Below are 25,204 nucleotides of genomic sequence, written 5' to 3' on the forward strand. Positions count from 1 at the left end.
CGAAAAACCAGGTTACTCGAGCGCATGTAAACACACGTAACAATTTTTCTTGAAGCATTGAGGCATCACCCCAATGAAAGAATTGATGTTCATCTGATAAAGAGGCTGGTTTTAAGCTGTATTCTTGAGGAAAGCAGTGCTAGATCTGCCATGGCCCCATTTAGTTCTAAGCCACTAAGCCAGTTTACATGTAAATAGCCCAGTCCAGCTGACGACTTTGAAAAAACTCAACTATGACGACTGGGAGCTTACACACTGGCCAAGGCATGCATTAGTTTATGTTTATTGTACTTCAGTAAAATGCAGAATATCCTTTTATACAAACAAAAAGAAATGTGCCGTCAATATTTAAGACTCAAGACGCCATTTTTCCTTGTATCAGTTCACGACCTCGGTATAATTTGTTTCCTTATGCTGTAATTATTTATAGATGGTAAAAATTACGGACCGATGGATAGACACATACTGGGAGGTGAAGACTCCAAATATTTATCTGATTATTTTGCTAAACCCTCTCAATAGAGTCGTTCATTTAGCCTTTAGCGTAGCCTAGCGTTCCTGTTTTCCCTGACGACTTCTTCCCACTTTAAACGTTACAATTGGTCCGATATTTTCACCATCTACTGCTGTAATCCTGCCTTGTTCCATGTTTACAAAATGGGAAATACAAAATCAAGATGTATAGTGTAATTTGTTGCCTTTTATTGTAGGGAATGCAAAGTGTCAAGAGCATAGCAATAACTTTGGAAGGAGGAAGTTGAAGTTGTTCCCAAATCCTCCAAAATAAGAGTCTATAGCTTCATCGTGGGTAGTGTGTATATAGTGTGGCGTCTTTTATTTTGAAATCCACCACCTGTTGCCAACTCCGTGTGCCGCTGTCGTCCCAAAGTGAACTTTCGCGTCACTGTGATGTCCTTGGCGTTTCTCAAGTGTTTACATGTATTCGCCTTCACTTTCTGTCTGTGAAAACTTAAAAGCCACAAGCAATAACCTCATGTTAGCTGTCCTTATATGGTGAAGCTCATTTCTACACCACGCAAAGAGGCTAGAGTTAATAATAGTTCGAATGGGGAGTATTTTTCATGAATGAAGTGTATCTAAATTTACAGGAGGGTTACTAATGTACTCAATCTCAAACGTCTATTTATGCTTTTCCTGACCTTTTTCTCTCTCAGTCCATATTTTTAAAGCAAACTGATGTAATATATATTATTTGAAATGATTATTAAAGATATTATAGAGAAATCATCAATATAGAACACATTGAAATGCCATAGATACAGACGGCATCTCTGAAATCGCCCATATATGGTCATGTTTGAAGCAACGGAGGGGGAAAACAAAGAGGAGAAAAATCTTAACTTTCTGTAATTACTCCAAAACTACTTTAACAAATACTGAATTATGACTATAGTTTTCTACTAAATAAAGATACAAAGACACGGAGTGGAGCAAAGTGGCTCAACAGCCCGTAAATACACAAATAATGGAGAATGATGCGTCATGTTAGCATCAGGCTACATGCTAACGCTAGCTACGACTGCCCTTTTTTTGCTTCTACTGAACAATCTGCTTTGAAAAAACATCCGTATGGACCCGATTTAGACTTGACTTTATTTGTGTGTGATACAGAAGTGTATAATCTGCCAGGAAATGGCTAAAAATTGTGTTTCCCCAAATTACTTGCCCCTTTGTATGACGCAATGCTGTCTGTATCTATCACAATTTTTCAGGATTGGACAAACTTTTTGGGGCCACATTGAGTTTATGAACTTGCCAGGTGCGCCGGCAGGCAGTTCCAAGAAATAAAATTCGCAAACCGATGTAAAACACACTAAAAAGCAACAAAATGGCTGCAGTTATGCACCATCTCTCTTGATTTCAATGAAAACATATGTGAAGAGATAGGCGGGCCACATTTGGCACTCGGGCCTTTGTTTTCCCACCTCTGCTCTCGGGAGTATTTAGGATCCTATTGTTAAAGTCAGTTTTGTCTTCTCAAATAATAATCACTGTTATCTTTCCTTTTGTAAGATAAAAGGTCACGGGAAAAGCTCTAAACCTATTATTCTAAAATGAAAGCTTATTGTATGGCATTGTGGACGCCATTTTGGTCGGGAAAAGTTGGGGATCACTGGCTACTTGTGTTTGCCCAGGTGATAGGATTAAGAAATATGTAGTACTGAGAATAAATAGAATATAATGAATTATCAATGGGAAATGTGTAAAAAGAATAGAAAAGACAAAATAACAGTAAAATAATAGAAATGAGCTTCATCTCTAAGTTTAACACTGGTTGTGCAATATTTTACATATGAAGTCATGCTGTAGTTTCTCAGTTGAATCCCATTAACTGTACATGTGTGAGTAAAGCTCGCCCGGTTGCGCAAAACTCCAAAACTTCAAACCACCTTTTTCATCCTTAACAATAGACGGACTTCAAAGTAGTAAATGTAGCTACGGTTCAAAATGCCTTATTGTTAACGTTTGAAATTTATGTATTGGCCTTATATCCACTCTCCGAACGCTCGGCTAAATTACCTATTGTGTTTTGTAGATACGATTTATACATGGGTTTCATTCACGGAAGTCAATCTCACTGCCCAATGCTATCGGTGTCATTTCAATCTACTGTGTAAAAAAAAGACAGGCTGGATTCTCCATGTATAAGTAATGAGGAAAATGGATTAGGATAGATATAGGTTACATTGAATTATTACATGGCCTATCGGATATGGAAAAAAAACTGTGCATACTATAGGTGTTGGAGTCGCCGGAAACCTCATTAACGTGATGTACTGTGCAGATGTTTTTGTGCCGCTGTGAGCTCGCCGACACTTCCCAATAAAATGTGTGATTCCTATTTCACGTTCTCTTGTCTTTCTTTTTCATATAAGTGGCAAAAAAGCAAATCACAGCAAATGTATATGTGAGAATAATGTCAGCCTCTCTGTGGCTTTGTGTTGTTTTCTGTTACACAGGAGGAAGTTAACTTTTTTTTTTTTTTTTTTTAACAAGGTGTGAAGAAAAGTATAGTTAAGAAAACTTACTGTAGTTTACTTTGAGGTCATCAAAGTGTCTTCACGTTAAATGTAAAAGAACTGAGGAAATACTGTAGGGGTAGGCACGTTTGCATTGTGGAGGCCGATTTTCATCATTGCCAAAACACCCAAGGGCCGAACCTCAACATTGTGGTTCATCAGTGGTTCCCAAGTGGCTTCCGGACCCTCCATTACCCTCAGATGACAAGCCGAGGACCCAAATAAAACTGTAATTTGTCATATATCATATAAAATATTGTATTTTCCACATAAGCTTTGTTGAACAAGCAGTAGATTTCCCTTTAAGACTGAAATTATGATCAAAACAATCCAATAACCTTCATTTTAACAGACACAGTGAGTGTTTCCATGCAGTTTAAGATGGAAAATATTGAAATAAAGTTCCCTATATACTCGCCACCTGTTGAAAATGGTTCCGTGACCCACTTTTGGGTCCTGACCCACCAGTGGAGAATCACTTTATCTTTACTGACAGGACATTTTTTAAATACTGACACTATTTCTTGCATTTTAAGAGTACTTTAACAGGTATTTCATCTTTCATTTGCATAATAATATTTCTCAAATTCAGCTTGTTGGCCAGAGGTTCTGTGCTAGAGGGCCAGATTTGGCCCCAGGGCCTGACGTTCGCTACCCCTGCTGTAGGGCCCGACATGTATATAATGGCTGGCTGATATTTACGATTAGATAATCCTTTCTTGATGTCACAATGGAGAAATTCACCTGTTAAATCAGCTCCTTAAGAAACACTCAGGGTGTGCAAGACAGGAAATGTGCAACTTATCTCAAATACTTAAGCTCCCTATGAAGTACCTACTAAACATGAATCAGCCTCTTACACAGCGCCCCCTGCTGTCACAGTTCCACACTGACATGTTGAGAAGCATCGTACACAGGATTATACTTCATATTTCAGCGGTGCATATCGGCATTGGCCAATCAACATTCCCAGTAATAGAAAATGAAAGAATCTCTTATTAAAATGAATGAAGATTGTGGGTGAAATTAAATGCCTCAATCAAGGTCTTAAATGCCAGTAAAAAAGTTATAAATTGGATTCAAATTAAAATTTCTTGAAGGAATATGCCATTGCTCAACAATTCTTAAAGCACAAGTTCATGGAAAATGCCAAACTATGACCTGAAACACATTAACCCATTTTGTCCAGTTATCTTTCCACTGTTAAATGAAATGTCTGTGTATCTGAAGAAATGAAATATGCACCATTTTTTCTACATTTGTGGCATTAAAATGGCATTTACATTTGACTTGCTTTTGCCTGTATAACCCTACAGTCCAAAGATGTTCCTATCCAGGCAAACAAAAGTAGTGGGTGTTCAAATAATAACCAAGACCCAGAAATATCCCAGAAATATCCTATGGACTGGAGTTTATTTGTCCAGTGCCTCTCCTGTGTCACAACTGGAGTGAGAGCATCTTCCCCCTCTCCTCTCCGTCCATTAGATTATCCGTGTCTCGCCGTGACCACCCGCCGGAGCAAATCGTCAATTATGATGTTTATTGTGGGCGCGGAGACAGGCCGGTGCCTTCGGGGGGGCGGCGGCGAGGTGGGGAGGAGGGTACAGCGCGCGCTCTTCTTCCTCGGGGCTAATTTCGGGGGCTGCTCTATGACACCTGCCACCGCTGACATAGATAACCATTTGGTCTCGGATTTCCCCGGAGAGAGAGGAGAGGGGGGAGAGAGGGGGAGTAAACAAGAGATGGAGAGGCCCTTTAACATGTCTGAGAGCGGAAAGGAAAGGTATGGTATGGTATGTGTGCATTCTTTGGACATTTCCATTTCCAAAAGTCAGGCCCCTGTTCCCAGTCAAGTCCTCATTAGAGTAAGTGAAGACCTACAATGGTTAAGAGCAGAGGTGGGTCATATGTGAAAGAAGTTTGTTCATACAGTACTTTTTACTTTTACTTGAGTAAAAAGAAAGTAACTCATCACAGTGTTCTAAAGGCCTAAACTATTATATAGAGGGGGGAAAAAAATGTTTTTGAGGAAATTCTTGGTCTTGTACAGAGAGATCATGGACCCAGTGACTGATATTAATGATATTCTTTTTTAACTCATATATTTTCTTTTTAACTATGACTTGAAGTGTAATGCTGTTAATAGGAAAAACTGGCCCCTACCCCACACTGGGTCCGGTGACATCATCACATGCTAGTACCTGCAACCCAGCAATAAATAATAAATCATACATTACAGATCTTCATTTTTGACGTGTACAAAATATGTATGTTTTGTTTTCATAATGATTTCTTCTTATACAGTACAGGCCAAAAGTTTGGACACGCACATCATTTGTTTTTAGGGGTTCGTAAAAGAAACGGGCCAGAAACCCAAGAACAATTGATTCTGGAGTGTCACCCTAACTACCCTATGACAATGTATTTCAAAACGCCTGGCCATTCCAGCATTACACAACTAAAAGTGATGGTCATAGAGGTGGTCTCCCTGGGCATGAGAGGGGGGGACAAACTAAAAACCCTTGCCCAAATGAAAACCTATTGGATAGAGACCCTCAAGGCCACAACTTCTCCAGGGTTAAATGATGAGCTGGATTTTAGTGTAGTACTGGGGTCTTAAACTGTTTTAATATGTTTCCACTGTAGCCGAGACAAGGCTACAGTGGACGAGGCTTCCCTTCTCCTGTGTGTAATGTATGTGTGTGTATCTATGTATATTATCCTTTTTTGTTCCTTTTTTTTTCTTGTGGTCAACACACGTGATTGACCACGTGTTGCTCCAATTAGGTATTTATAACACCTGTGTTGCTATTTTTATCTCATTGCTCTGAAGACCAGCTTGTGGTTGAAACGCGTTGGCGTGTCCCTCCAAATAAAGAACTTTTAATCCTTCTCAGAGTGCCTCGGATATTTTTGCCAGACGCACCTCAACCACTTAAGGCAAGTCTATTCCTCTGCTCATTTTGTTCAACATCCTGAAAGAGCAGCTGATTTTTAGCACTAAATACATTTTTAAAGAACTTGTTTCGAACCCAGTGTAGCACTCCCGACCACCTTCCTTTCAGTAGTTCTTTGTTTTGTTTTAAAGCAGTACTAAGTAACTCTTGACCCTAGAGGCCATAAGCGCAACTGCAGGTGTCGGAGCAAGTTGCGATTTTTTTAACATTATTTGTCTGTGAGAGTAAATACTACGCTGACAGGAAAGGCGAAGGGAGAGAGGGATATTGTACATCCAATTATACAATGGAATTTTATTTTTACTCAAACTTGGCTGTAAATACTGTTTAAAGTGACGCTAGCCCGCAGTTAGCTTTGCCCGTTAGCCTGTTAGCTACTTCTTCGTGATTCTATTAGTGTGTATTGGTGGCTCCGGTCCGGTGGCAGGCAAGTTGCAAGCATGGTTTTCTGGCCAGAGACACCAGGGGGAGATGTTGTATTACCCCCACAGGGACTACGGAAAGGATTTATTAAGGCAAACATGTTACTTAGTACTGCTTTAAAAGCCCAGGTACCAGATACAATGACTGTAGGAAAGTTTTTGCTCCTGCCAAATCTATTTCAAAAGTTGGCACATGCTCAGTACGTCAGCAATGGAGAAAGACTGTGGGGATGTCCCAGTGAGAATATCCTGGTTTCTAATAACCTGGATATTGGCTTATCCAGGAAACTGAAACCAGGATTCAATGCGTTTACATGAACCAGACCAAACCAGGAAACTTAAAATCCATATTAATAACCTGGATACTTGAGTGCATGTAAACACACTCATTATGGAATATTGTGATTTTGGAATGAGGCACAAAGTGGGGAACGTGTAGGGGTGTGTAGACTTTCTGTTTCTTTAATAAAAAAAACAAATGAAACCCCAGCTCATGAATACGGTACAAACATTCACTTTTATTGTTACTGAGGTGCACTGTACAGACCTTAGCAGCAGATCATTCCTGTACATCATCACGGGTCGTTGTCGACAGTCTCCCATCCCGTCTTTTTCAACATTTATTTTACACGTTTTACATATGTACACACTTATAGGTACAATATTGCCATTCAGACATGCCTTATAATTATTATCTCTCAAAATAAATTCATTTTATTTACTCCAGACGGACGCCATGGGGACAGCTCAGCATGATCATGACACTGTGACACATTAATGCTACCTCTTTAGAGTGATGGCGCATTCTGAAAGAACATGGATGGCTTTGGACACATTTCATAATAACCACGCACTATTAAGTATCTGTAAATGCGTTTCTTAATCGTCTGTAGTCGTTACAAAGCGCAGCCCAAGATTTCGAAGTCTCTACGCGAAAAATAAACTCTCTCTAAGCTGCCTAAGTCCGGATGTTGATGTGCTGTGATGACGTTTCGTGGTTTGGGTAAAGATAATGGGGGGATTTTTGGTATCAAACTCTTCATAAAGGCAGTCCCATCCAACATCCCAGCTATGTTTCTGAAAATGCAGACACAGAACAGTAAAAAGACGACTGCCATAAAAGGAATGAGGTAATAGACATAGGTCCAACAATAGTTTAGTTGTAGAGCTTTATGGTAATAGATGAAAATAGCATTAACTGTAGTAACATGATGAGGTTAAAACTCATTATTTCTTGACCCTGACCATATAGAGACAGTGAATGACCAGGACACACATCTTGAGTTCTTAATTGTTATTTCCATCCTAATACCAAGCTATAACTGTAAAGTGAAGTACGGCCATTTTGTTTTAAGGCCCTGTTCAGATCTTTCGAGAAAGTTGAGTCGTTCTATAGGATCAGCTAATATACAAAATCCTGATAGATTAAAGGTTCAAATTGTTGAGTTAGCCGAGCATATTTTCCCCTTTTTGGCTTTACCCAAATCTAAAAGCTTCTTGACTGGAGCTCACAGCCTCTAGGCCAGTGTTACGCCTCATTAGAAAGACCTACAAAACTGAGCTTTTGTCAACGCTTTTTTTGTTGTTTTGGTCACTTTTTCCACCACATTTTTTTTTCATGGCTTTCTTTTCTTTTTTTGTTGCTTTTTCATCACTCTTAAGTCGTGTTTTTGTCACTTTCTTTGACGCGTTTTTGGTCACTTTTTAATTGTGTTGTTGTTGCTTTTCCGGCCTATTTTTGTCGATCTTTTTTGCTATTAGATTTGGGTAAAGCCAAACTAGAGAAAAGTGCTTGGTTCATGTGGGGGTTCACAAACTTACTTTGTAAACCAACATTCACCAACTCTAACACTGCCCCCTAGTGGCTGGAGTGAGCCTTCTGGCTATTTCTTAAAAAAAAAAAAAATCAAAACTCCGCACAGGAATGGGCTAGAGACTTACTTTCTTCCACCTTTTTTGTGGGCCAGATTGAATCATCTCACGGGCCGGAGGTGGCCCGCGGTCCGCCTGTTGGAGACCCCTGATCTATAGCAATAACTATAGAGCTACAAATACTGAATGATAGTAGTACAAATCAAACATTTCCTTTCAAAATCGTTTTTTTTTTTTTTTTTTCAATGTACTTGTTTGGTAGACAAGCGCTGGGACCTCAGTGTTTCCCAAACAGGGGTACAGGGACCAGGGCGTATAGTTTCAGATACAAAAAAAGGGAAACTGAGTAGAATTTAAATATTACCTTTAAAGTGAAAGGTTTGAATTTGAGAGTAGCTCAATTTAGAACTGAACACACTCAAAATAATCTGAATTTAGTTGATCACTTCATGACATTTTTTGCAGGATCCTTGAGGAGGGGGTACTAGGAACGACTCTACGCAGGCACAAATACACAGGCCAAAAAAGGTTAGAAACCCCTGCTCTAGAGCTTTAAGTTTGATTAAATTATACATAAGAGGCACATTTTCCTAATTATATCAACTTCACTCTAGCAAATACAGAGCTAACATCATGTTTTTGTAAGTGACTTGACCTTTATCATTATCTTTCATTGTCTTAACATCTTCACATCTACATCCACGAGTAATGAGTAAATATTAAAATAGTATCTGATCTGAACAGGGCCTAAACTCTACATTTACTGCATTGTTAATGTTGCCTGGAGCTGAGTGGAAAGCTCCAGTCTCTCCTCTAGATGTCAGTAAAAGCTTTTCCCGCTGATGAGGGACAACACTGGGAGGTTCACTCTGCAGGAGTGTGATTTTAAACAAGTCACATGATCATAATGACATAAAAACACATGACAATAACAATGACATTTCCACCAAAAAAAACACAAAGTAATCGTTTTTTTTTTTTAACATGGTCCACGTATCACAGAGAGAGTGTCAAAGGAAGGTCATGACCCAGGAAAGAGTTCAGTGACACGAGTATTTTGGATAATAACCTCTGATTGGGTGAACAAAGGAGCTGCTGGAGGCGAGAACAGAGGAAGAGCGGACAAAGAGACAAGAAAGTACAGGATTCGGAGCTCGAAAAACAGGAACTGCTCGGTCTATTTACGTTGAAGAAGCAGCAAGAGGAGTCGAGGTGTTTGGTGTTTGAAAGGCAGGGGGCAACAGGGGCGCGGAAATGGTAAATATAAAAATATAGAGGCGCAGAACGGTAAGGGGTCACTGGAGTCTGGGATTAGTCAGAGAAAGAAAGTGCATTTAGCAAAAAAGGGAAAGACGGAGGTGATGGTTGAAGTTGTTTTTAGAGACTTGGGTTTATATTGGCGTTCCCTTTATTATTGCTGAAAAAAAAAAAAGATCTATGAAAGAATCTGGCTTCATCAGGTTAAGACAAAGCTGTAATTGAATGCACTGCTATTGTTTTGCTTGGTCTCGTTAATCCCATATCGTCAAGCCTTATACTCCCTGACCCGGTTTATTATAGGGCAAATATGAAGCTCATGAGCATGTTGTTTTATTTTAAGGGTCTGGTGGTAATAATGTCATCTGCAATTTCAGACTTAATTCATTGTAATTAGAGCAGATGCATCTAAAGTTTCAAGGTTCACAAACCTCAATGGCTCTTCCTGACGGCCGTATTTGTCCCCCAGGCCGTACTTTGGGCACCCCTGAATTAGACATGATTTTATTTATGCTTTAGTAATGGGCTACGGTTTGATATAGGTGTTCTATGTGTCTGATTAAAACACGGTTCATCTATTTTCGATCTGTTTAAGACCTTCCAAGCTGTTATCTGTTAACCCTAATCCTATCGCCTATTGGGTTAGAGTTACGGTTAGCAATCAAGCATATCCAAATCTCAAAGCGTATTGAATGTAGAGCTTACAGCCTATATGCCAGTGTGGTACCTCATTTGAAAGCCAAGACCTTCTAGTTTTTAAAACTATGTGTAAGATCTGTGTGAGTGAAATACAACTTACATCACATTTGCCGTTCCCAACCCTAACCCCTGACCCTAAACCTAACCCTAACTCCCTGATCAGGGGACGACAAGTAACAATTTGATTTTGATCTCGGCTGGTGGCGCCTGGAAGGTCAAACATTGCCTGAGATGGTGCTTGAAGAGATAAGTTTGAGAACCACTGCTGGTGGAGAGCAAGTCTAAACCAGTAGAACCCACAGATCCATAGAAAAACATGGATGCAGAATCACTAATAGCTGTGGGAAGTCTATAAAGGAAGTGGGGGCAGGCTCCGGAAGTTCCTTGCTGTAATGGACTGCCCATTAAAACTGTGCCCCCCTCTTTAAAGGAACAGGCCACCGTTTTTTCCATACTGAGAAATACCTTAGACGAGTTGATGCGTACCTGTTTGGTCTTTACCCGTGCGCTCAGTCACGCACAAACACCAAACATGTAGCATTTAGCCTCTCCTCATGGACCCAACGGGGGTGAAGTTAGAAGCGACCAAGCTCTTCCACATTTCCCCTATTTAAATACGGTTACGTGAGTCACACAAAATTAAACATGTCGATTTTCTAAGCTGATAAAAAGGGGTACTATATTTTAAGGCGTAAGAATACCTTAGGAGCACTAAAAATTGTGGCCTCTTCCTTTAAGTCATTATTGGACACAGGAATGTCAGTCTTACCTCCTATTTTTTCCCTTTTGTGATTTTTATTCTTGCCCTGTAGGAACTGGCTCCAAAACCCAACAAAAGCTAGCATGAATGTGCTTCAGTTAGCCTGGGGGAAACCACTCTCTCTTAGTCCATTGCTATTCTACAGTTTATCGTAGAACCGCTAACTAAGACAACTTATCTGTTGATTTACATTGTCCGACACTTGTCTAAACTTCCTTCTTGGCTGAATACACGGACACACACTTAATACTGCAGTATAAAGCCGGTTACTGCATGTCCCTGGTCGTAAAGGCACCGTATAGACCTGAAAACATCACACAGATATGAATGACGCAGGTGACACTCTCCTCTCTCCCGTCACCCTGACACATTCGTAATTGGCCCCTCACTCTCCCCCTCTCTCTCCGCCCCCTGTATATTTCCGTATAGGTGTCTCGCCCGTGTCTCCGCTCCGTCCCCCCGCGGCTCGGCTCCTCAGCGGGTTCCTGGGGGCCCCGCAAATCGCTGATGACACGATAGAGTCTGCCTTTCACGGAGCTCAAGGTTACAGCAAACCTTTTCTCCACAGCACGGGCACAGACGTAGCGGGCGGCCGGTTCGACTCGTGTGTGTTAGCGAAGGATTTCAGCTTTTTATAGAACTGTGAGCGGCTAAAGGTAGAGGCTCAAAAAAAAAAAAAAATGGCTGTAGCTTTCTTGTCACTCTGTCCGTTAACAATCCATGGACGCTTAAGAAGAACTTCAAATACAGCTCCAGAACACTATGGTATTGGGGAAAAAATATTATTTCTTCTTTAGAGACCAGGTTTTGATACCTGATGGCTCCAGGGACAGCAATAAAGAAAGTTACTTGGTTGTTTCAGGTCCAACAAATGATACACGTTTAAAAGAAATAGTCTTTTTTTTTTTTTTTTTTCATAAATTAGTTATTGTTCAGTTTTATGGTTCTAGATCTAGACGGCAAATATTATACTATGGGTATCTTAAACCAAGTGTTGTTAAAGTACTGGCATTGGAATTTTTTTATGGTACCAGCCCTGCTCATGCACATGTACTAGAGTAACTTTTGGAAGTAACTTTATATATAATGATCTGTAAAGATGGTGACACTGTATAATAACAACTTCTTTTTTTGCCTTAATAAATGACGAGTTAACACTTAATTAATCATGAACAATTCACTAGTAAAGTGTGACTAACACTCAATAACTACATAACAAGTCAAGTATGTGAAGAACTATTCATTAGGCATTAACCATAGTAATTATTAGAGAAAGCAGTACTAAGTAACTCTTGCCCCTAGCGGCCATAAGCGCTACTGCAGGTGTTGTCGCAAGTTGCATTTTTTTACTCATTAATTGTCCGTGAGAGTAAATACTACGCTGACAGAAAAGACAAAGGGAGAGAGGGATATTGTACATCCAGTTACACAATGGAGATAATTTTTTTCACTCAAACTTGGCTGTAAATACTGTTTAAGTGGCGCTAGCTCGCAGTTAGTTTTGCCCATTAGCCTGTTAGCTTCTTCTTCGTGATTCCATTAGTGTGTTTTGGTGAGTCCAACCCGGTCCAGGAAAGTTGCAATTGTGGTTTTCTGTCCAGAAACACCAGGGGGAGATGAAAGACCCTCCAATCATCCCATTAACACTTGTATTACCCCCAGAGGGACTACGCAAAGGATTTATTAAGGTAAACAAGCTACTTAGTACTGCTTTAAGTCACACTTAACTAATGGATTGCTCATGATGAATTAACTTTTAATGCATTATTTATAAAAGGTTAAATAAAGTGTGGTTATTATAAAGTGTCACCATAATAAATAGGTACTTACGCACGAGTAAGTTCAGCATTTTCATGACATTTTCTTTGGAAATACCAGGATTTTTTCCCCCACATTATTTAATATTTAGTTTCTAGTTTTCTAGTCACGACTGAAACATAAATCAGACTTTTCGCTCAAACATTTGCTCGGCATTCACATAAAAAACTTGAGTAACAATTTGGGTCACTCCTTTTTTATTTCTACTCGAGCAGGATTAGTTTAAAGTATCCCTACATTATGGCTGCTCTCCTCACCTCTGGTTCGCACTGTCGCCTCAAAGCAAGAAGCTCCTGGGTTTGACCTGGTCCTTTTCTGAGTGGAGTTTGTATTTTCTCATTGTGTCTGTGAATGCTCCAGTTACAAACAAAGAAAAAAAAGAATCTCTGTGCAGCTTTCCTGTTTAAATGAAGTAAAAATAAACCCAACACTTGATGAAAAGGTCAAAGAAAGTGATGCTCAGACGACTGGCACAGCTGCCTTCACACCACGTCTGACTCCGTCTGAACAACAACAACGACGACGTCATTTAAAGGGGCTCCACGGGTGACATGAACCGCACGAAGGCTAAAGGGTAAAGTACGAAGGTTGCGGTCGTGAATGGGAGGACGGTGGATGTTGATCGTGAACACTGAGGGAATCTTACTCTAAAAAAATAAAGTTTAAACAGTCTCTCTCTCTCTCTCTCTCACACAGTCTTAGTTTCAGATGGGTAACACGAACTGCTCCTGCTCGGGCGGCTTGCGCACCCAGGTGCCGAGCCCAGAGTCCTGCAGAGACCTGACCCACTGCTGTTTGACCATTTGGTAAAGACGGGCGGACATCTTGGCTTCGCTGTACATGAGCTGCTGGTCCTTCGAGCCGGCGACGAGGAGACCCAACTGCGGAGAGAGAAAATAAGGAAATAATCATCTAATAATCAACATTAAGAAAACAAAGTAGATAAAGTCTGGTTATTATAGTTTGTCTGGTCAGCTGAGTGTGGGCAATTGAATAAATATTGTTACACTGAACAAATTCTAGCATATAATCAATCAATTCAATCAGTACCCAATTATGAACATTGTTATGAAAACAAAAATTTGATAGATTGTACGGCTAATGATTCCATTCACCAGCCACAATATTTGACTAAAGTGTGCCGTTTAAGTGTATAGTCGCTTGCCCATAAGCAGTGTTTCCCGAACAAAGGTAAGGGGCCCCTGGGGGTACTTGAGCACTTAGCAGGGGATACTTGGATTGATTTCAGATTAAAAAAGAAAGAGAAACTGAGTATGTTTTCAGTAAACGGTTTGATGTTGAGAGTAATTTAGTTTCATTTTGAACACAACATACTTTCAAATACTGAATAATTTTCCTTCAGTTGGCCACTTCGTTATAATATTGGTAGGATCCTAGAGGTCTGAGGTACTTCGAGTGTAAATGAACGACTCAAGGGGTACACGAGAAAAGGTTGGGAACCACTGGCTTATCTATTGGGCAGGGTTTCCAGGTCTGCAGTTTATCTGTGGAATAAAGCGCTTTTTGATTGTTTCCAGGGGTGAAGAAAACTACGCCATAATATTGGGCCGATATTACGGTATTTTCAGTATTGGCCGATAAAAAGGCCGATATCTCAGGAATTGAAAGTTTTAGAGACTTCCTGTTTTTTGCATTGGAAACAGCTCATTTTTTTTAATTTTGCCAAAAATATCGGCAGTCAGCCTGACAAAAATCCACATCGGTCGACCTGTAATTGATATATTTCTATGTATTTCTATGATTTAAACCTTTACTATGATAATAGGTGTTTCAAAATAAGCTATTTGAGAGAAAAGACATTCAAATTAAATTACTTAAAATATCGGCCTATACTGTATATCGGCTATCGGCCATGCCAACCCCTTCATATTGGCATCGGACCCCAAAAATCCATATCGGATTTTATTTTAGCTTAATCCTTCAGAGAGTTTCCAATTTTGAATGAGGAGACTACAAAATCAATAGTCATCAGACCGAAGGGAGAATCTGCATCATCAGACGAGTAAAACACATTGGAAATTATGCTTGTGCTGTTGGGAAACTTTTGGCTGGGTTTGTCGGTCGATACCCAGTGACCACCTTGTTATAGGGACAAAACTGAAGTGTGAGTTTCGAACTGGCCACTGTCTCGTTGGAAGGTGAACCACCCTGCCACTGTTTCCTCAGAATATTCAAGTATATTCTCTAATAACGATAAACCTTAAGAAACACTTGTCTGACGTCACGATTTGCGTAACAGGAACCATATTTACGACTCCCCCAAAACCGCCTGTACCTCTTTGTGCGGGGAAAGTGGGAAGAGGAAGACGCCGGCAGAACAGAACGAATGAGGCAGCACAAATGTGTTCGGGTGGAGCTCGGGCGGAGGAGGAAGGGGAGGCGGAGGTGACGGGGGGGGGGGTTCAAACAGCTGGGTAATCTCCCCCCATTTAAATTTCACAAGCAATTGAACAACGCGGCGCCTTTTTGTGCATTCCTATTGTCACCGGGGAAGACAATGGAGATCGAGCGGGAGGCAGCGGAGAGGAGGGACGGGGGGAGAGAGAAAGATCGAGCTGAAGTTTCTTTTGGAGATTAGAGCGCGTGCTGAAGCATGGCCCCTTATATAAGCGACAGGGGAGGGGGGCACGATTCGAGTACGTCTCCAAATAATTATGCCCTCGTCGTCATTATGCCTCAACAGCCGCCGCCATTTGGCCCTCTGTGTTACATCACGCTGGAGGACGGGAGCGCGCGTGAGGTCTGCTGGGTTAAAGATGGGCCTGCCAGGTTTTGATAAGGAGCAGAGATAGCAGATGTCGCGTGGATTTGATCACAATACATGTCACAACACGGCGTTTAAGCATGCGTCAGGGTGATGAGAGGGTGCTTCTATGTGTGTGTGTGTGTGTCCCAAACAGTATGACACTGTTTGTAAACCAAAAATGAACAGCAATATGGTTTACAATTGACAATAGGGCATTAGTCATTGTCTCACTCATGCAATGACAACTCCACTTGGGTGAAACAAGTCTCTGGCGAATGGAAACCAACTGTGTGTACTGTCAGTGAGGATTGTGATGGAGTATGTTATAAAGAGATTATTCTATGGCGGACGGTGCCAGTATGGACTCATTGCCAAAAAGGGTTGCAGCAGGAGTTAAAGGAACAGGCCACTGTTTTTCCATACTGAGATATGTTCTTACCTGAGCTTAGACGAGTTGATACGTACCTGTCTGGTCTTTGTGTGTGCCCTCAGTCATGCAAAACGACTAAAGATGTTGTTAGCATTTGGTTTCTCCCAGTATATTCCTATAGCTCTAAACGGGGTGAAGTTGGAAGCTACCATGCTCTTCCACGGACACGAACAAAGACCAGACAGGTGCGTATCAACTCGTCTAAGCTCAGGTAAGAACATATCTCAGTATGGAAAAACGGTGGCCTGTTCCTTTAAAGTCTAGGTCAGGGGTGCCCAAAGTGGGGCCCGCTGTTGGCCCACCAGAGAGTGACCTACTTTTGCGCTGCGTGTGGTTGATACTAACTCTCTTCCATTCATTCTCAACGGTAAATATGGATGAGGTACACTTTTTAACCACCAGCGTCAAATTGGGGGCGCTGTTTCACTCCTTTCGTAAAGTTAAGGAAACACTATTGTAGTGTCTTGGTATTTATCAATTACAGAGCGTTGTAGCAGCAACTTTCACAGTTTTCCAACTTTTATTGCAAAGGTTGTTGACATCAACAACAGTATATGTTAAAAATTGACTGGTAAAAGAATTGATGCTGAGCTGACACTTTCAAAATAATCTAATGTGGCATTTTCTTTGAGTTAACGAATGAGGTAAAGTTACTGTTGATTTTGTTTTACTAAAACTAGGCTTTTGCCATAGTTACCATTTGTTTTAATATAGCATGTTATTTGCATAGATAGAATCAAATGCAAATGTAGGCTATCGAAAAAATAAAAAGTAAATAAAATAAAGTAACTTTATAATTAGCAGTTATATGTGTTTTTCGCGCTTGACATCGCTGTTTTTGGCCCGCGACTCACAGGCACTTTTTAATTTTGGCCCTCGGAGACAAAAGGTTTGGGCCCCCCTGGTCTAGGTACTTAGGTGAGATCTTAGGCCTTTATTTAATGTGAGTTACACGACCTGACCAAAAAACAGTCACCACACACAAGTGAAGGGCCACACGCTCTAATCGTTGTAACTTTGATAACAACATACATTTGCTGTGGCATTGTTTCAATACGCTTCTGCGATATCAAAAGATCAGGTGATGCATGCATTTTTCGATGGGAGAGTGTGACCACTGCGCAAAGCCTCCTCCAGCACATTCCAAAGATTCTCAATGGGGTTAAGATCTGGACTCTATGGCGGCCAACCCATCTCCTGCGCCTAAACCACTCTTTCACAATGTGAGCCCCATGGATCCTGGTATTGTCATGTTGGAATATGCCCGTGCCATCAGGGAAGAAGGAATCCATTGATGGAGTAACCCGGTCATTCAGGATGTTCAGCTGATCTCATTCTTTGGGCACATAGTGTTGCTGAACCTAGATCTGACCGACTGCAGTGACTCCAGATCAGGACAGTAAGTTAAATCCCGGTAGTGACTTTTTTTTGGTCGGGCAGTGTACTCTTACCAAAAAACTAAACACAAAAAGAACACTTCATTTGGTGCAGTACGCAGTTTGTTGCCAAAATGATCATTATTTAAAAAAAAAACGAAATCTCATTTTGTTTCTTCCATTTGACTATATTTACAAAAATGTGTCATTTGTTGCACAAGGGGAAACAGCATCATCTGCCAAAATGTGAATAAAATATGGAGGGAGTTGAAAATGAAATAAGAGCTACTATTGTACTTTAATGATCTCATAAGTCTACTTTAAAGGAACAGGCCCTCGTTTTTCCATACTGAGATATGTTCTTACCTGAGCTTAGACGAGTTGATACGTACCTGTCTGGTCTGTGTGCCTGTGGAAGAGCTTGGTCGCTTCTAACTTCACCCCGTTTGGAGCCATAGGAATACATGGGGAGAGGCCAAATGCTAACAACATCTTTAGTTGTTTTGCATGACTGAGAGCATGCACAAAGACCAGACAGGTACGTATCAACTCGTCTAAGCTCAGGTAAGAACATATCTCAGTATGGAAAAACAATGGCCTGTTCCTTTAAATTTTGGTCACATTTTGGAATCAAAAATATGAAAAGTTTGATGATATATAGAGCTACAAATAAGATTCCCCTCCTTTCTCCTTACTCCACAGTGTTGCTCTCACCTTGCGCTGCAGTCTGCTCCAGCGCGTGAACATGGCGTGTTTGCAGAGCCGAGACGCGGTGCCCGAGTCTCTCCTCCGTCCCGTGGAAGTGCTGACCACCTCCAGCTGCAGGTCGCCCAGGCTCCAGTTCACCCCCACACACAAGGCCTTCCCCGCAGGGTGGGACTCGGCGCTGCTCAGGCCTGAAGAGATGAGAGAGGATGGAAATATTGTATTAAAATGCCCTGTTTTGTTTAATTTTACCCTATTACAGAACAATGTGAAAGCAGACATTTGTGGAAAAAACACACCACTGTGCTCACATTTTTATCCATTACAAACACAGAAATGGCGCTAATGAGGCTGTTAATAATCTTTTAGGAATGTTAGGGATTGGGTTTGTACAGCGGCAAACAGTTTAACCAGCTCCTATAGTTACTGTTTGAAAAAGGGAAGAAGTGAGCACAGAACCGGTTTTATACCTAACTGTACATTATGTCCTGTTTAACACATATTAGATCAAGGGAAATTTATTTGTGCAGCATATTTCATGTCATTGCCCAGTGGTTCGCAACCTTTTGTGTCTAGAGCACCCTTTGAGTCGAAAGAACAACCAATTATTTAGAAAATGATCCACTAAACTCAGATTTATTGTTTACTGCAAAACATCACTGGAACTTTTTAAACTCTAAAATAAAATTGAAGTACTGCGCAGTTAAACTTAGATCTGAGATTAAGTACCCCATAACCCCCTGGAGTCCCTGTACCTCTGGTTGGGAATCACTGTCAGACAACTCACTGTAACTCAAAAATAAATCATAGAGATCATAATCACAGCTGCTATACATGGATGCCACCCACTCCAATCCACTTTATTTCTAAAATGCTGCATATACATGAACATATATATTTAATATATGATATACATGTAGCTTTATAGATCCCCACCTGTGGCTGCCGTCACATTTACACGCCATAATCATCAACACACAAGTGCTGGCCAAAGCAATTAACCTGTAGCTAAGCCTAAACATTACTTTCAATTATATAAACTTTCCTACTATTGAAGTAGGCCATACCATCCAAATATACTATTTCCCCACAGAGTTAATCAAAAACAATAAAAACAAATTCTGGCCAAGTACAAACTGAAAATGGACCTGTATATTGACATATCAAACAAAACTCACGTTTTTGAGGTTCAAACCATGTTTTAACGTTGTTCTCACATCAAAGACAGACCTGGAGTAGCATTTCACAACATTCATGTGGGTTTGGGTTAATCCTCGGGCAAAGCTAAATTGAGCTCTTCTTCTACGGCGTCAGCGCCTCGTTCTTGTTCAACTGTCCTCCACATTTTTAAAGCCCATATACCCAACATCACAAGTTATTATTGTTTAATTATTCCTATAGCTGCCAGCAGGAGGAGCCCCAGTCAAGATTTTCGCCAACTCTTTCACCTGCATTTCATTGTTGCCATTTAATTCTTACAGACACATATTTTCAAATTATAAAACGTAAAATATCAATGCCTGATTCTCCCAAAATAATGTTCTAAAGTCTATTTTTACGCCCCATATTCAAGACACTTTAAGCCCCGACCCAACAGCTGAGAACCCCTGCTCCTCAAACATAAATATGTACTGTCTCTTTAAGAACTCCCTCCTGCTATCACCAGTGGCGGCTAACTGAAGCTTATTCATGCTAGCAATTCTGCTGTTTTTTTGGAGCCAGTTCCTATATTTAGAATAGAAAATAAAAATAGCAAAACTAAAAAGATTAGGACAATGTTACCTGTATTGAGACAAACACATTCTGTTCAATAATGACTTAAAGAGGCATAAAAGACTTCCGGAGCCTGCCCCCGTTTCCTATTAGGCTTCCCGCAGTTAATAGCAGTGCTGCGTCCATGATTTTCACAGTCTATGGTTTTATTGTGCCTCAAAGTCGACGATAAAACATTCCCTGATACTGTATGCCCTAAACGCTTCATGCAGCGGTGAAGATCAGAGCAGGAATTTGAAACTGTGCGTCTCCCTTTTAAACCTGGCTTCTGTGGTTTCATTTAACCTTCTTCTTCCACCCTCCTCTTCCCCTCCGGGCGAGCGGCACACATTAAGTTCTGCTGTGTTGCAAAAAGCTGATTCAACCTCAAAATCCAAATGCACTGTTGTTTTCGGAGCTTTGTTGCAGATGGGGAGATGGGAAATACAGGCTTTTCTACAAAGACTCTACAGCGCATTTACAAATCTGTGTCAAATTTCCTTTACTTTGACATTCTTTGTGACGTTTTTATCATTTGGAGTTCTGTTTGGTTCTATTATTGTTCATTAATTTCCTCATTAAAATGACAAAGCAGATATTTCTTCTCCACCTCATGACATCAGCAGGTGCAGCATAAATGTTTCGAGCTCTACAATCAAATCAATATAAAGTTGACTGAATTAATAATAGATTTAGTCGATTAAATTTTCTTTTTTTATCGGAAAAACAGGACAAACTTTAAAGGGGTGGGGAGTCCATCCATCCATCCATTTTCATCTATCTATCTATAACTAAGTGTTAGATAGTGATAAAGATGTGATTATTACCAAATATCTGCAAAAATAAAGCATAATACTTTGCTTACACTTTATTTTACCTTACCTTGATACATTGTACATAACAAGATGAAGTAGAATGCAATCTGCTTTGTAGTAATAACTTGTACCTATGAAGTACATACACACTGGACTAATGTGTATTAGTACTCTGAGTTACACAATGTAATTAGACATAAGACTATTAGGGTTAGGGTTTGGCTTAAGCCTTATTACATTACGTACCTCCAAACTACAAATACATATTATTACGCATTGTTACATAGCACATTACATTGTACTAAATTTGGCAGGTACAATATCAATGTATCAAGGGTAGTGTAAAATAAAGTGAAATATGTTATAAAATTAAAACTATTCAAATAATTATACATAATTTCTGCTGATTAGGAAAGCGCGACATAAGGCCTGACAGTTTTCTAGTCTCATTCTACAACTACAACCATTTCAACCTGGAAAGACAAATGTATATCTTGGCGATTAGACCTCTGGGGTAGACCTCAGATATATCAATTGAATTTAAGGTTAGAGTTTGGAGCCTGGACACTGGTGGTGGTATGGGAGGCCTGAGAGGATGCAGCAGGAAGAGCTGTACATTGAGGAGGCTGATACAGGGAGGAGGTGGGTCGCAACACAGCTGGGAAGCGAACAGCCATGAATGCCATGAGGCTTAAAAGCAGAACCGAGAGTGATAATTGGTTACGATGAAGGTGCAGCTCAGCTAAATTGGTCTCCCAGGTAGAACTGACAGGCTTCATTACTACAAAACTACTATTCATAATACATGACACGTTTCCAGCAGCTCAGAGACACTTAACAACACACGCCTGTAGCTGCTCTCTCGCCTTTGTCGAGCGGTACATTCTTACTTTCTCCATTCGACGATATCTCAGCCGGTCTTTTCTTCAGCTCGTGCCGCAGACATGAATTGGCCCCGCAGTAACGTTCCTCCTTATTACCCGACTCTTTTGTTCAAACTGCACTTCTCCGAACAAAAAAAAAAAGCGGCTCGGTCTTTTCCCCCGTTTCCCTCACTCCATTCACGCCTCATTTCGCCGCCTCAATGGTCTGTTTCTGTAATAGGCAATTTGATTTCTCCGTCATTGAAGACTTGATCAATTTCTCTTGTGGGAAGCAGTGAGCAGACGCGTTTCTGATCTCATAACTATATGAAGCAGATACAAGCAGCGCCACAGGTTTAATATCACAGTCTGCAGGAGCTCATTATAGGCTGTATTTGTGTACAGTGTAGTCAATATATACAGTATGTAGGAACGTTTCAATATTAAGGAGGGATACTGCAGGTGAGCAGGGAAAACAATAAATACATTCAGTGATATCAATTTCAAAGATTTGCTGCGTATTACTGACATAAAAATAAGAAATAACTGTGTTGTCTATTTTGTGACATACAGTATTACTCACAAAAAGGCGATTTGGGGTATCTGGTTTTTCAGTAAGCAGGTTATTAGTAAAATCTGTAAAAATCTAATATTTTGCCTAGTTTGTGTGAGATTCAAAACTTCATCATTCAGCCAAGGAAGTAGATATTGAAAAAAACTGGATAATGTTTAGTCTGTAGGTGCTCCTAAAATGGAGATGAGTGTAAAGAGTAACTAGTTTTATGAAAATGTGTTGCCGACTTTTGTGGTTGATATCTTCCACAAGAATGGCGATGTTTGGATGATAGGGCCCGATCTTCCGCCTGGCGCGAGAACAGCTTTGCTTCAAACAAGGCGGTCATCTTGTACAGGTGCTCGTCATATAATTAGAATATAAAGAAAAAGGGCATTTCTTTCTGCAGTTCAACTTAAAATGTGAAACTAATATATGATATAGACTCAATACATGCACAGTGACATATGTCAAGCCTTTATTTGGTATAATGTTGATGATTATGGCTTTCAATATTAAAATTTTCTGAGATTTTTAATTTGGGGTTTTTACCAGCTGTGAGCCAGGGCTACATATCTCACTTTGCATGTAATGAGTCTACATCATACATTAGTTTCACTGCTGAAATAACAGAAGTAAATGCACTATTTCATGATATTCTAATTATGTGACAAGCACCTGTACAAGATGACTGCCTTGTTTGAAGCAAAGCTGTTCTTGCGCCAGGCGGAAGATCGGGCTCTACGTCATCCAAATATTGGCATTTCTTTTGGGGAAGATACCGACCGTAATGGCCATGTGCCTGTGCCACAAGCGAAAGGGTATCACTTTTAAAAAAAGACATTAACTGAGGCTTGGGTTATTAGAAGCAGCTCTGATCGCTGGTCTCCTGTAGCAGCCTCACATCCTTTTGCTTGTTTATATTGTGCTGCCTCGTATTTATTTATCCCACTGTGAGTTAAACACTGTCCATGTTCGGTATCCTGAGAGATAGAGATGTAGCTGGTCTCGCTCTGGCACGGGTTTATGTGTATGGTCTGCACTTGGTTGAAACGCGATCCAAACAAAATCACATGTTCACCCCCACTCACCCATTATCCCCTCTCCCTCACCCTTTCCCGACCCTGGAGTCTGGTTGGATGAAAAACATTGTTTTCTATAACATCTCCATTGGCCATGGGAATCTGTCAAGCCCATGTAATGTGCCGGGCCTAGACCTGGAAGATCTCTCTCTGCGCTCCTCCTCAGCGGAAAAGGCCACACTATAGTCTACATTTAGAAACACAAGATCGGGCCCATAGTTGTTTAAGATATTGACAGCCAATATCCAAAGGCACACATTCAAAACCTCATAAATAAACATCTTACAGGGTGAGTTTAGTCAATTTGTTTCTTTGTTTCTCAGATTAAACATTATTACTCTATAGGCTATACTGAGAAAGAGCACATCATCCAAACATTAACTTTATACTTCCTTCACTTATAACAAAGCTTTGTCCACAGCAAAGCCCTCATACCCGCCTGCAGAGGGAGGACACAGTGAAGGGCGCTCAGTTCGATGTGTTCGCCCCCGGTTCAGGTGGGACAGGTTTGGCTGAGTGTGATAAGAGCCAAACCCCCAGGACAATCCTCGGGAGGGCAGCTCTGACACAGCTCAAAGGCACACCGGACAGAAGCCCATCAGAGGCAGAGAACAGGCGGAGGTGGGCCCAGATTCAGCCACAGATACCGGAGCAAGAGAAACGGTCTCTTTCTATGAGTCTCCCTTTTTGTGCCCTGTTGTGTGGAGGCTGCTTTAAAGCTAAACGGATGTCCTGTTTGACATTGTAGCCCGTGGGCCGTGGCATGTCCAGACTTTTCGTTTAGACCTTAGACCAGACTCAGACACTTGGCATTCATTTATCATACAGATACAGATACAGGAATAAATCACAAAATATTATTATCTGGAAAGCTAGAACACAATATTGTACATTTTAAGGTTTTGTAAGGTTTTAAATGCAACAAATCTGTCCATTTATCAGTTCTAAAAATTTGGAAACAACCGAAGAATAAAGTTATATCTGAAAATTTGACAAATTGGGAAAAGCATATGTGTTAAACGGAAAAAATACTTACTAAAACGTACAGTTGAATGTGCTTTTGGACAATACTTTTTAATATTTTTTCTGAATTTATGGCATAAAACATCGAGAAAGTGCGCAATTATACATGTATGGTATTTTTTAGCCCTCTTTTACAGTAGTTCTACATGGATTACCCTACATCCCCCTCCCATGTTCCAAAGATCCCCCATTTTTTCCCTCCTAGATTTTTCAGTAATGTATATTTTTGCGTGTTCAAAAATGGGAATAAAATGTAGCGAAAAAGTGATGAAAAAAGACAATGAAAAAGCATCAAAAAACCTTAAGAAAACCTAACAAAAATGTGACAAAACGTAGCGACAACAAAAAGTTAGGATCAGTTTTGTAGGCCTTAGCCTTTTAGGCATTACACTGTTGCTCTCCAGTTGAGCAGCTTATAAATCTGGGTAAAGCTGAACTGGTGAAAATGCACTTGGTTAAGGCGGGGGTTAAAGCTGCCTTAAGTGATGTCTTTTTGAATTTTTTCATCAGTAGGTGGAATCGTGAACCCTGCTCTACTCCACCCCCCCTCTCACCTCACCTGGCTTTCCCCCGTCGCCCACGCCCTTCACTCCGCTTCACACACAGCATAAATAACATATGTAGCAAAGTAAACATTTTGAGACCTACATTTATTTGCTAAACAGCATCTTCTGCAAGTCTCTCTTTTTTTGCCATGTAGAACATAATACTTCCATTTAGAACTAAGTTAACAGCGTAGAACCTTTTCTTTCCTGCAACCCTTGAACGCCTCAGCCTCTCCTCTGGTGCTGCTTTGCTTTGTGATCATGAGGAGGAAAAAGACCTGACAGCTCCTGCAGATATTGGATTATTAAACAAACTGACATTTCATGAGGATTTCAGCTGCATCAGAGCATGTTTGTCAGTTCACCATCTTTTTGTAAACCTCTGTCATAATGCTAAACTGTTAGCCGCTAACTGTCGCTATGTCTTTGCTACTGGCAAAACAGGATCGCTTAGAGTAGCTTGAAGA

General features: G+C 40.6%; 1 protein-coding gene across 1 annotated transcript in view; it reads right to left on the reverse strand.

The window, feature by feature from the left end:
• Positions 1-12,355: 12,355 nt before the first annotated feature.
• Positions 12,356-25,204, reverse strand: part of adarb2 (adenosine deaminase RNA specific B2 (inactive)) — a 330,090-nt gene continuing 317,241 nt past the window's right edge. Inside the window, exons 10-11 of the mRNA XM_079576581.1 lie at positions 18,114-18,295; positions 12,356-13,707 (exon numbers count right to left, since the gene is read on the reverse strand). Coding sequence (XP_079432707.1) covers positions 13,531-13,707; positions 18,114-18,295 — 359 coding nt within the window. The 3' untranslated portion in view covers positions 12,356-13,530. The remainder of the gene's footprint in view (positions 13,708-18,113; positions 18,296-25,204) is intronic.

The sequence above is a fragment of the Gobius niger genome (assembly GCF_951799975.1).
Source record: "Gobius niger genome assembly, chromosome: 18".
Classification (NCBI taxonomy): Eukaryota; Metazoa; Chordata; class Actinopteri; order Gobiiformes; family Gobiidae; genus Gobius; species Gobius niger.